General features: G+C 43.3%; 1 protein-coding gene across 1 annotated transcript; it reads right to left on the bottom strand.

Moving 5' to 3' along the window:
- Positions 1-428: 428 nt before the first annotated feature.
- SCCPDH (saccharopine dehydrogenase (putative)) lies at positions 429-10354 on the bottom strand. The gene is made up of 12 exons (XM_030448336.1): positions 10066-10354; positions 9711-9823; positions 8780-8860; positions 8180-8309; positions 6985-7034; positions 4757-4887; positions 4220-4337; positions 2920-3039; positions 2738-2794; positions 2101-2212; positions 1199-1280; positions 429-762 (listed from the first exon to the last, which is right to left on the bottom strand). Exons 1-12 carry the CDS (start codon positions 10280-10282, stop codon positions 657-659), a joined length of 1317 nt encoding a protein of 438 aa, XP_030304196.1. The 5' UTR covers positions 10283-10354; the 3' UTR covers positions 429-656.
- Between the last annotated feature and the right edge of the window lie 2508 nt (positions 10355-12862).

Genomic DNA, 12862 nt, shown 5'->3' with positions numbered 1-12862 from the left:
AATTTATCTTCCATTAATATTGATGTAAGTGTAATGTAAATGATGGACATTTGTCCGTATGTCTCTCCAATCAACATACCTTAGAATAACAGTACAGTCAGCTGATCTTTGTAATAACACAGGAAAAAAGACAAAACTGTTCCTTAATCTCTGAGAAACAACTACTCATTTATTTCACTATGGGCACTAAGGCTTTGAAAGTAAGAACACCATGAAGTAACAGCACCTATTCCAAACAGGCATGAGGAGTAACCAGCAATTTCATCTGCTAAGGCACTTTTATCCAGGTCCTGCCTGATCTCAATAGTTGGGGTATGGGGAAACATGAGAAGGCTGCAGTTAATTGTTAAGCAGATGCTATAGTAGTTTCATTAAGTAGTAACTTTAAATTTAGATGAAGCAGATTAAACAAAATTCTAGAAATAGTACCTGTTAAGTCACTGCTTTAATGTGGTTGTGAATTAAAACTCAGTACCCTTCATGGGTTTGCTCACTCATGCAAACAGTATTTATAATTTTTAACTCAGTTTTTCTTCTGTTTTTGCTGTAAACAATAGCACAGTGAAACTACTTTATGATTAGGCTTTTACAGCCACATGAATTTTATTGGAGTTAGACCCAGGAAAGGTGTTAGTTTATACAGTTATGTTTTGACTTCAGATTTCAGGCTTGCTAATAACAGAGAACTCAACACCACGTTTGTTGAGGCGATCAATCAGTTTTGTTTTGGAGAAGGCAGCTCCTGGAGAATACACACCACCCCTGGTAAGGAAAATCAAAAGAGAAAAACATTAGTGGTAGAGTGAGTGACAACTTTTTGATGTCAAAGATGTGCTTCCCTGCCTAAGAAAGAAAAAGCCACTTTGTCACTCAGGAAAGCATATGAGGATTTTGGCAAGATGGTCATATTCTATAGGTTCATTTCTACATCCAGCAAACTCAACAGAAATCATTCAATTAGCTGAAAACATTGGCACTGATGCAACAGATGCTGCAAAAGCAGTACTGAAAGCATATGTCTGCATCCTTTCAAACTGAAAGGCAGAGTAAGAGTACGTGGCTTTGTATCAGTCTGTGGTGAAGTATCTCCCTTTTGGTGAGGCAACACAGAAATCCACAGGGTTATGAGATCTGTATATTTACATATACACCCAGTAGCTTGGAGGGACATCACACTTCTACATGAGACAGTACTTACTGTTTAGGCAGACAAGCTGCATCTTCCAGAAGAGACACAGCTGCTTGAACCATTGCAATTGGAGTGGCAACATAGCCAGGCTCTGACAAAAAAAACAAACAAAAGATATACAGTGTCTTGAAACACAGAATGTAATCTTGCTCTTACCTACAGCATGCTAAAGAGTAATCTCTTTGGCAATGAAACAGCTTTCCCCAATCAAGAACAGCTTTTTTACCTGCTAATCATCCCAAGTCACTGAGAAGTTCTTAAAATACTGCTTATAATACAAAAACTGCTTCAAATACAGGCCTAGAACCACATAACAACCAACAATCACCTCTTCATTACAGCAAGACCTTTCCACATTCTGTGCCTAAATTCAGACTTTTGCTGTGAGACTGCTGCATTCAATTACAACTCTAGTTATTTAAAGGAGCTATGCTTCATTAACTCCCTTCTGAATATACATTGCTGCTGTCTCCAAACTTTACTTTAGGTGTCTTCTCCTCTCAAAGGAATGACTGAAACGTAAGTATGTTATAGCTAGAAGTGATACTGTGCCAGATCAGTTTAAGTTCACTCACAGGGGTTTGCAAATAAAAAAAAGTATTGAGTCCAGGCTGTAACAACTGAATAACTATCCTTAAAGCACTCTCCTTTTAACTGCTCTACTCTGCAAAAATAAAAGTTATGATGAGGAAAATGGGAAGGAAAGAGAATGACAAGCATGTAAATGAACTGGCTATTTCAAAAAACAGAGCACAATGAATGCTAGTACCCAAGGCAAGACTCTGTAAAGGCTGCTGACTTTGTCCGCGCTGCAAATGCTCCCTGAGGGTGAAAGGAATAGCAGCAGAACCACAAATCTATTATTTTAGAGTAGGGAATCAAAAGCAGTTAGCTGCTGCTAACATACATACCTGGTCCCTTCACTTCAGTGCAGATCTTTACATTTGGTTTGCCATTCTGGGGATCTTGCCCCTCGCTGTAACCCTCACCAAAAAATGTCATTGTAAAGGAGGTTCCATCCATCTGCAGTGGACAAGACAAGTGTGGTCACCAAAACAGTAACTCGTAGCAAGCAAGCACAAATAGTAAGCGTAAGAATCTCTTATGCCAGTTACCATGACTTATCTAAACATGAGAGCAATTATTTTAGGTTACTGCTAAAAAGGTACAGTCTAATCTAAACCGTAAGCACTTCCACTTTGTTGGAACTCTTATTGTTCCAAAGTCCATTTACTCTCTCAGTGCTTTTAGTCCTGGAGTTTTGCTGCTCCATCTCCCTCTGTCATCATTGACAGACTGAGTGCTGTGAGCCAGCCACATCAATATATCAGACCCAGCAACATGACTCATTTTTTCTCATATGAAATTCCACTTACTTTAATGTCTAATAGCAGAAGTAATTATTATTTAAATATTCTAAGCAATTTGCACAGGCACACATGTGCATTTAGAAATTATTTATTTGAGACTAGGCAGTTGACTCTGCATTACTATTCTACCCTTACTATAATAATTATTCAATAACCATGATGGAAAATAGTCAGTTACCTGTTTCTGGGTTGGTCCTTTCTTTGTGAAGACTCCAGCAGAGAAAAATTCTGGGTACTATATAGTAAGAGGAAAAAGGGGGGGGAAAAAACCCATAAATACGAAACACTAGCAGTAAACTACAGTGGAAAAATAATCACCAAACACTTAATTCTTAATTATTTTGTGTTTTGAATACTTACTTTTGTCAGGAGTTTTCTTCCAAAGTTAAACTTGACCATAAGAAGAAACAGAAGGCCAGCAAACATCAGCTTGATAACAGAGCCAAGACCACCTACGTTCGCATAAGCACTGTATTGCACCTGAGGCAAGAAAATTATTTCAGTGATAGCATTTACATTAAAATGTTTGCATTATTTCATTTGTAAAAACAAATATAGTCCCAAATCCAACCCTTTGATAAAACAGATAGCTCTTTAAATAGGGCTTTGAAGAATCGCCTTAGTCCTTTCCTTTCCTTTTCCTCTTTTTCCTTTCCTTTCCTTTCCTTTTTTTTCCTTCCTTTTTCCTTTCCTTCTTTCCTTCCTTTTTCCTTTCCTTCTTCCTTCCTTTTCCTTTCCTTCTTCCTTCCTTTTTCCTTTCCTTCTTCCTTTCCTTCCCTTTTCTTTCCTTTCCTTCCTTTTTCCTCTCCTCTCCTTTTTCCTCTCCTCTCCTCTCCTCTCCTCTCCTAATTGTGCTTTATTTTAAGATAAACTGAGGCTTTCATATTTTAGAGCTCTGGAACAGAAATGTCATTAGTAATTTCCAAGTATATTTTTAGAGTGCTATCTCAACTTCATCTCTGAACTGATGTCTGTGATCCTGCACAGCTGTTACATAGACTGTCAGTACTGTTCTCCCCTCAGGAAACCATGGGAAACAGAAACTAAACATCCTTTCCACCACCACCACCACTTCACATTGCCTTTACTTGGCACACCAGAGACCCAAGTGTCAAAGAAGTCTCCAACTACAAAGAAGCAGGATGAGAACTCTTTATCATAAAATGTTCACTGCACTACACTGACCTGACTATAAACACACTACAATTATGGTGCTTAACACACAATGAACGAAAGCCTCTGCAAAGGACAGAATATGTTGTATTTATCATTCCCCAAAATCATGATGCCTACCTTTCAAATATTTTTGTGCCTGAAAGCTTCCATTCCCTACCAATACACACCCTGCAGGAGAACCCTGCAAAAAGTTCTCCTAACTGTTATGCTAGCAGCAATAAGCAAGCTCATCAGAGTATCAAGTAGCATAAAACAGGCCAATGCACCCAGAAGAAGCTGAACCACATCAGGTCAAGCAGCTTCCAAAGGCTATCAACAGAACAAGCCTCCTTCTTTACAGAAGGAAAAGCACACTGCAGTTAATTATTATTTGCCTGACTCCAGAAACCCTACTACACAGATTGGACTAAGATAGTTATTACATACATGAGAGATCTGTTGAAAATTGTAATAAAGACACAGTATACAAGTAACAGTAACTTACTGGTGTTTCCTTCAGCTCTGTGTGCAAATACCGTTGAGACCGTTTCACAACAGAAACATCAGATCCCATGAATGGAATGGAGTATTCTTTGAATTCCTTGTTGTAAAACACAAATCCTCTGCAAACGCCAAAGGTCAGAAAAAATGCTCAGATGTTCACATAAACTGAAACAAACTTATTTTAACTGCCCTAACAAAGCTGGCACGTTCTCCTCACATTTCATGTTCCTGTTCTACTCATCACTTCCGAAATGAAACTCAAGTTTGCCATGTTACAAAGTGTCTCTTAGAACAAGAAACCCAGTAAATGCTTAGTTTTGTGATCCCTGCTAAATGCTGGGACATGTTTTTTTTTCAGTAAACTATGAACAAATCAGTTTAACTGAACCTCAATTCTACTAGAAGAGTATATATATGTTCATATTATACTAAACTCCTACATGCATCTTTTTAGTATTTAGTAGTATGTTAACAATCTATATAATAACTGTTGGAACTGTTAGAAGACAGCATGTTTCACATCTCATGCTTCTTATACCTTTTTTTAAGCTTTGCACCAATGACTGGAACAGGGGCATATCCTATACTTTTTCGCAGCTTTCTCAGGTTGTCTTGATCCGCAAGGCCATAAACAGCTGACTTCCAGGTCCCATCATGTACACAAGTACCCTGGGGACACATCATGAAACAAATTCAGTAGCTAAAGGTTTCATGTATTATTATAATAATCTTAGAATTATTAAATATATTACACAGTATTACAATTATTACATATATGTTATGTGATTACAGGCATTTAAGTACAGTGCAATGTGCTGTGTTGGCCTTGGCTGATGCCAGGTGCCCAATAAGCCACACAATCACTCCCCTCCTCAGGAGAACAGGAAGGGGAGAAAATAATATGGAATAAAAACCTTGTGGGTCAAGATAATGGCCACAAGTGGAAGCAAAGGAAAACAGATGACTTATTCTCTACATCCCATCAAGCAAGAGATGTCCAGCTACCTCCCAGGAAGCATGGCTTCAGTACAACTCCTTTCTCTTAACTTTTGTTGCTGAGCAGACTTCATATGGCTTTGGTCAGTCTGGGACAGCTGTCCTGGCTGTGTCTCCTCTCCCAGGATCTTGCCCACTTTCAGCATATTGGTGAGGGGAGAATGTTGGAGAGACAGGCTGGATGCTGTGGGAGCACTGCTCAGCAGCAGCCACAACACTGCTGTGCTGTCAGCACCTCTCCTGCTACCAATATACAGCACAGTGCTATGAGGACTGCAGTGGGGAACATGAACTCCTTCTCAGACAGACCTAATAAATCTCCACCCCTTATTCCATACCATTTGCATCATGTTCAGGTCCCACATAATTTAATACATAGAAGTGTATACATATATATATATATATACACATATATATATCTTCCAACCATACCACTGTATGTAACTCTTATCCATGAAATCGCTTCTTACCAACACTTACAACATCAACACTTACAGTACATCCTTAAGTCATCTATATACCCAACATACAAATTTATGCATTCTCATTAACTACTGTCCCCTCCTTTAACACAGAGATGTTACATTCCAGTGCTCCCACCACTCTCCCAGATGTTCTTAAGAACAGGCTGTGCGTTGGGCTCCATCTGTCAAGATGGATGCTTAGGACAGCAGCAGCTTGTTGGGCACTGCCACTGGCTTTGTTTGGATCACTGTTGTATTATTTTGATAATGAGAACACACAAGTCTCTGGAACCAGACAGGATCCCCGTGGTATTGAGGGAAGCAACACAGAATCTCACTAAGCCTCTTTCCATCATCTATTGGCAGTCCTGGCTAGCCAGAATGGTTCCAGTTGACTGGAGACTGGCAAAAGTTACTTCCATCTACAAGAAGGGCTGGAAGGAGGATCTGGGGAGCTTCAAGTCTGTCAGACTGACCTCAGTTGCCAGGGAAGGCTACAGAGCAGATCATCCTGAATGCCATCATGCAGCACATGCAGAACAACAAGGCTATCAGGGCCAGTCAGCATAGGCTCATGAAAGGCAGGTCCAGCTTGACAATCCTGACCTCCTTCTATCACTTAAGTGGATGAAAGAAAGTCTGTGGATGTTGTTGGCCTAGACTTCAGTAAAGCCTTTGACAGCGTGATGTCAGGCACTGGAAGTGGCTGAGTTACCAGCCCTTGAGTTATTTAAAAGACATGTAGACATGGTGCTTTCAGATATAGCTAAGTGCTGGACTTGGCAGTGCTGGGTTAACAGTCGGACGGGACGATCTTAAATGTCATTTCCCACTAAAATAACTATACTATTTTATGATTCTGCTAGATATATTACATATTATTAGTTATTACATATGCGTTGTGATTATGTGCATTACAATATATTAAGACAATCTCCCTCGAACAAAAAAAACCCAGAACCAAACAGCCAAACACAAGGCTTACTGGCAACACACCAGTTACCTGTTACAGTGTTACCTGTGCATGAATCCTTCCTGCAACTCTGCAAAAAACTTAGTATTTCTTAACACAGCTTAACACAACAAAGTTTAGGTGGACAGCCTATGCAAATAAACCTTACAAAAGTGTATTTGCTTGGGATACTATTACTAGCTTCTAAAGAATTAAGTTCTTCAGCTCATAAGCAAAGGACTGCAAACTTGTTCATTGGTCTGAATGAATATGAAAAACCCACTTATTCTAATGTACTGTGGTGAAGCTATCAGAAATACCTCTGAGTTTCTGAGAAGGTACAAACCAACTAACCTCAGGTCCAGATTTCACTTTCAGGAAACTTTCGACACCAGTTAAGGTACCTTTAAGGGAGGAGAAAACATTACTTGGCATATAGAATAGACTGGAACAGAACAACTTAAGTGGGAATGGGCCTGCAATGATCATCTGGACCTACTCCAAGCATACAGTCACTAGTTCACTAAGCTAGAGTACATTCCTGTAGACTCAAAAAGCTTGCCACTGGCATTACTTGAAAAAGCAGGGTCACATCTTTATCTCAAAGTAAAATAAACTAAGATTAAGTCCCAATGAGTTAAAAAGGAAAGGCATATTAACAGCAATATTTTATTTAATTAAGAGATAAAATATATTTTTATTCAAAACAAGTATCAGACGTAAAACTATAACCACATGAGCAAATAGAAACTCATTTCCATGCCTCTCCTCTCCCTACAACCAGACCCAACTGAGTTTTCTTAACTGGAAGCTCAAATACACTCCAAGGTAAAGCAATGCCAGTAGTTTTAACAATATACAACAGTTTTAATAATATACAAAGGAAACCATTTGGATACTCTTATCAGCTCTTCCAATTGAAAGTCAGACCTGATGAATGACACATCCTCATTTGAAATAAGGATGAAGTACTATTTGCACAGAATTAAGTCACCTCACATATTTTCTCAAATATATGATCTTTCAGTCACTCTCTAGCTGCTCTTAAAGGAAAAGGCACTGTATGGCACTGTCTGTCTATTTACTACATACAACAGCCTCTCAGCACTTGCAGTAGAAAAGGAAAACTTAAAAAATCTGATTACCCAGTAATTTTTGATTGCTTTCCTGCAGCCTTCCTGTCTGTCCCCACTCCTCTTACACAATCTGTAAGGTTCTCACGGCACAAAAGGCAGTGTGCTGAGGCTTGCCTAGAGATGTCCATATGCTGACTGAAGCTGCTGACAACTCAAGGTTCTGCTCTCTCTCTCACTGAGCAACATTACCTTGAATCTCTCCTCTACCTAATGACCAATTTTCTCCAATCTAATGGGAATGTCACTTTTAAATTTTTATCTACCAGATTTGGCTGAAACTGGTCAGCCGGTAAAGACAGGCAAAGAGAGACACTGAAAGTTTCCACATCAACACTGCTGCTTTAGGAAACCAGATCAGAGCATCATCTATGGTTGTTTTTTTTTTTTTTTTTTCTCTATAAGGTCACAGTCACCTTTCAGCTTGTCTCTGGTGTACAGCACTCCCATATCAGCTGGTATAGAGTCAAAGCCACAGCTTCCGATGACATATACTCCCTTTTCTGCAGCTTTTGTGTTGTATTTCAGGTACATTCCTTCCAGAAACTAAAACACAATCAGAACAAATATTTTAAGCAAAATGTCACATTTGGCCATATCCAATATCAGCCATCAGCAATTTAGTGTCATATCATAGCACTCTGCATATTTCAAACCACTTACAAGCATCTTTAGGACAGATGCATACTACTCCTGCTCTGTGGTATAGAAGTGTCACAGAAGTACAAGTGATCTACACAAAATTCCTGTGTAGAATCGAAACCGAGACTTAAAGCAGAAATCAAAAATTCAGGATTTCCAGAGAGAACTTGAGAGGCTCTTGTCTAAATGTCCAAAATTATATAACCAATACACACTGGTGTATTTTAAAATAATTAATGCATCTTAGAACTGTTGATCAGGAGGCAGAATTTGCCATCATGTTCAAAAACATTAGCAGAAACATGAACTATACTAAACAAATACTCCTTTAGCAGATCCTTGATAGACAGCTGTGTCTTTCTACTGTCACATACCTGAGGTTCTCCACTGATGTCAATGCAGCTTGCACCATTTTCAACACAAGCTTCAACCACAGGCTCTCCAAAGAACCTATACTATAGGAGGAAAGAACACCACACATAACAAAATAAAGCCCATACAATATAACTCATCCACCATGCTTGATCTAACATTTCTTATCTACAGTAAGAGTACACATTTAGTGGCTATTGATTTTGTTAAAAGGGGCAAAAAATGTAATAGCCTTTCTAGTTCTGGGTGTGGGGACAAGGAACATCATGATGAACTTCACCACTAGTAATGGAGTTTGCTGAGCAGACTTCTCCACTGCATTTCTCTCATAAGAACACCAAAGCAAATTAAATGTATCTAATCTCAGTTTATGCTTTTGCATGCATCAGCATACTCTCTATTACTCTTAGTGTGAGAGACATTGTCAGGACCCAACTTCCAGCTCTTGTACTCTGATCCCCTATAAAAATGCTGGAAATGCTGGCACCCTAAGTTTTAAAGGAGACAAGAACTTAAACCCGCGTGTCCACAGGCTTCTTTTCTAGCACTACTTTCAACTGTAGCAACACTTAAAACATTTTCGCCCAATCCAGGACTCCCCACCGCACAACTGAAACAATCAGTTTCTTATGCTGCCTGTGAAGGCTTTAGAAAGCCCCAACCCCCTGCTGTATTTTCGTAAGAACTGTCCGTGAGTTACACCACCCAGAAACCCATGGTCTGGGCGACTGCAGTACAGGAGCCACGTTTATCTGGACGGCTCCTGGAAACCCGGAGCCCGGCTTTCCGGTAGCCGTCTCAGCTTTCCCTGCCCCAATGATCCGGGAGCCCGGCGGCAAGCAGCCCAGAAGCGGCGGCGGACGAGGAGACGCCGCTGCGGGTCGTGCCGGGAGCCGAGCTCGGCGGGATCACCGCCCGGACGACTGCACTCACCGGGCCCACGCAGTTGAGCACCAGCCGGGTCTGCCTCGCCATGGCGGCCAGCGAGGCCGCGTCGCCCACATCGCAGAGCAGCACGCCGACCTCCGCCCCGACCGCCGCCTTCCCTGCGCACCGGAGACCGCGGTCACCGACACCGCCCGCCGCCCCGCGGGCGCGTCCCTTCCCTCCCCTGGCAGAGCCGCCCCGACACCGAGGGGCTCGTTCCGGTTCAGCTCCTCAGCCCTTCCCCTCGAGCCCGTCCGCGGGAGGCTCCCGAAAGACGGGGCCAGGACACCGGGACTGCGTGAGCCCCGCCGACCCCGGACAAACGGCGCTGCGCCACACGACCCCCGGCCGCGGCCCGTACCCAGCCTCTCGGCCGCTCGCTCCAGCACCGCCTGCAGCTTCTCCCGACTCCGCCCGGCTACGGCCCAGCGCAGGGGGCCGCGCAGTTCCCCGCTGGCCGCCGACCGGGCCACCTCCTCCACCACGAACTGGCCGGTGAAGCCCGAAGCTCCGAACACCACGAGCTCGTAGGGCCGCTCGGGCGCCCCGGGCCCGCTGGCATCGCCGCTCGCCGCCATCAGGATCCGAACCGCCGCAACCACCGCACTGCCGACCCGCGCCAGGCAGCGGCCGGTACCACGCGGCCCCGCCCAGGCCCCGCCCCCTGCTGGCAGGGGCGGTGCGCGAGGATCGCTCGCGGGGCGGCCGTTAGGGCTGTTACGGCGCTTGGTGGTAGTGAGAGGTGATGGGGGCAGTGAAAGAGGCAGTGAGGGGCAGTGGAGAGGCGGTGAGAGGAGGTGAGGGACAGTGAGGGACAGTGGAGAGGCGGTGAGGGATAGTGGAGGGGCAGTGACGAGCGGTGAGGGGCAGTGGTGGGCAGTGAGAGGCAGTGGAGAGGCGATGAGGGGCAGTGACGAGCGATGAGGGGCAGTGACGGGTGGTGAGGGGCAATGGAGAGGCAGTGGAGAAGCAGTGAGAGGTGGTGAGAGGCAGCGGAGAGGCAGTGGAGAGGCTGTGAAGGGCAGTGGAGAAGCAGTGAGGGGTGGTGAGAGGCAGTGAGGGGCAGTGAAGAGGCGGTGAGGGGCACTGAAGAGGCGGTGAGGGGCAGTGAAGAGGCAGTGGTGAGCAGTGAGAGGCAGTGGTGGGCAGTGAGAGGCAGTGGTGGGCAGTGAGGGGCAGTGAGGGACAGCGAGGGACTGCCGAGCTCCGGGGGCAGCACAGCCCTGCCCTCTCCCTGAGCAAGCCCTCCTTCTCTGCCGCCTACTGCCAGTGACGGCAGCAACTCGGCCCCTGCCGCGGGAGAATAACCTTTGCTCTCATTCCAGCAGACAGGAAAGAGGTACAAGTGCTATCTCCCAGAGCCTTGGGAGATTTGTAACATACCGTGAACAAATAAAAGCACACCAAGATTCACCCAAGAGGTTTTAGAGTCCAGAAGTTCAAGCAGCAACGTTTGTAGAGAGGTCACCATGGTAGAGGCCACCATTATCCGTCCCACAGCAGATGTTACCTCTCCTGATGACCATGGCTCGTTACTGAGAGTTACTTCTATTTTAGCACAGGTAATGTAGATGAATGGAGGACTGGTACTAAGCAAAAACAAAACCTCAGTTACCTGGACGTAAAATGAAAACTCAGTTTCCCTCACAACTACAGCAAATATTTATGTTTTGCTGAACAACAAAAGCAGAACAACACAAAATTTGAACTTCCCTTTGCATTGGGGAGAAGCAGTGACCTTGCAGAGCCTTGATGGTAAGGAGTGTTTGCAAATGTACAACATGGTGAGGTATGGTCATGTTTTCTCTTCATGCCCAGGCTGCTCACCTGGATTTCAGAGGCTCTAAGGAAGCAGCTTTGTGAGTTGTGCTCGCTGACCCTTCCTGCCAGGGAGCATCTGCCATATATGAACAGCTCCTGACAGCTGCTTGTCTAACTTGTTTTAAAACCTTCAACGACAGATGCTTTCACTTTGCTCCCCAAGCAGTCCCTGCCTCTTGCACTTCATTATACATATAATTGGACACAAGAAGCTGGAGCTACACATCCCGTAGTTTCTGACTCATACTATTTCTCCTGTTTCTAGCAAACATTGATAAAAGATTTAATCCCTGAGGAGTGTATAAAAAAAGGTGATGCAAGGCTGGAAACTTCCATGCATTTCTTCCACCTTTGCTAGATTAAACAGCACTAATTCTTTTGATCTTTTCTCACAGGCCACTTCCAACATACTTTTCTCCTTTTTTTCTGAACTCTCTCCAGTTGGTTTTCGTTCTTCCTTGAAATCTAGTGCCTACTACTAGACCCCACATTCATGCTGTCAGTACTAAATTAACTGAGGCTATGTGAGTGATGTGCCAGAGTTTATTCCTGTTTCTATGTGCCCCGAACATTTTTTGCACCTCACACTGTTTGTGCACCTGCAGGTTATGATTTGTTTCACTTCAGAGGATTTTTCAAATCACTGCTGTCTAGACAGTCTTTCCACATCTCAGAGTTGTACTAGGGATGAATGTCCTTCCTAAATGCATTTTAAACACCTCATCTCTGAGGCAGTAGGAGATCTTCTCCTCTAAGCATTAGCATCAGCTCCTTGAGTAGTGTTGATGTGGTTGTTTGCAAGCCTACAATATCAGCTGTATCAGTGAAAAAACCCACTATAACAAAAAACAAAGAGTGGGGGAGGGAAAGACAAAGATGTTTTTTGTTCTTTTTTGATCCAGATCATTGTGTTGATCTGATATACAGAGCAACCCTGCAAAACCAGTTTCTTGTGTTTGAGGTCACTGAGCATCTTATTAGTCAAGCCTGCTCTTACTGCCTTCCTGTCCTTCCTACACACTCGCATCATTTCCAGCTGTGCTTATAATAGAGTTGAACTCCTCTGAGCTACTTTCCTCTTACGCTCAGTTTTTCTCTTCTGCCTCTAGTTCTCAAACTTCAATCCACTTTCTTATCCTTTACAAAAGCTGAAAAAAACCATGGAAGCAATAAGTAATAGATATTATTCCCCCAATTTAAAGTTAACAAAAATCTTTATTTGTTCAGGCTTTGCTTTAACATTTAAAATGTTTCAGTGACAGGAGACTGCAACAAGCCTGCAAATGGCAAAAGGATTCTGATACAGCTTGCAGGGCTGGCTAGGATCTGCAGCTCAC

Source organism: Calypte anna, chromosome 3, assembly GCF_003957555.1.
Source record: "Calypte anna isolate BGI_N300 chromosome 3, bCalAnn1_v1.p, whole genome shotgun sequence".
NCBI lineage: Eukaryota > Metazoa > Chordata > Aves > Apodiformes > Trochilidae > Calypte > Calypte anna.
This window is presented reverse-complemented; position numbering and strand designations above follow the sequence as displayed.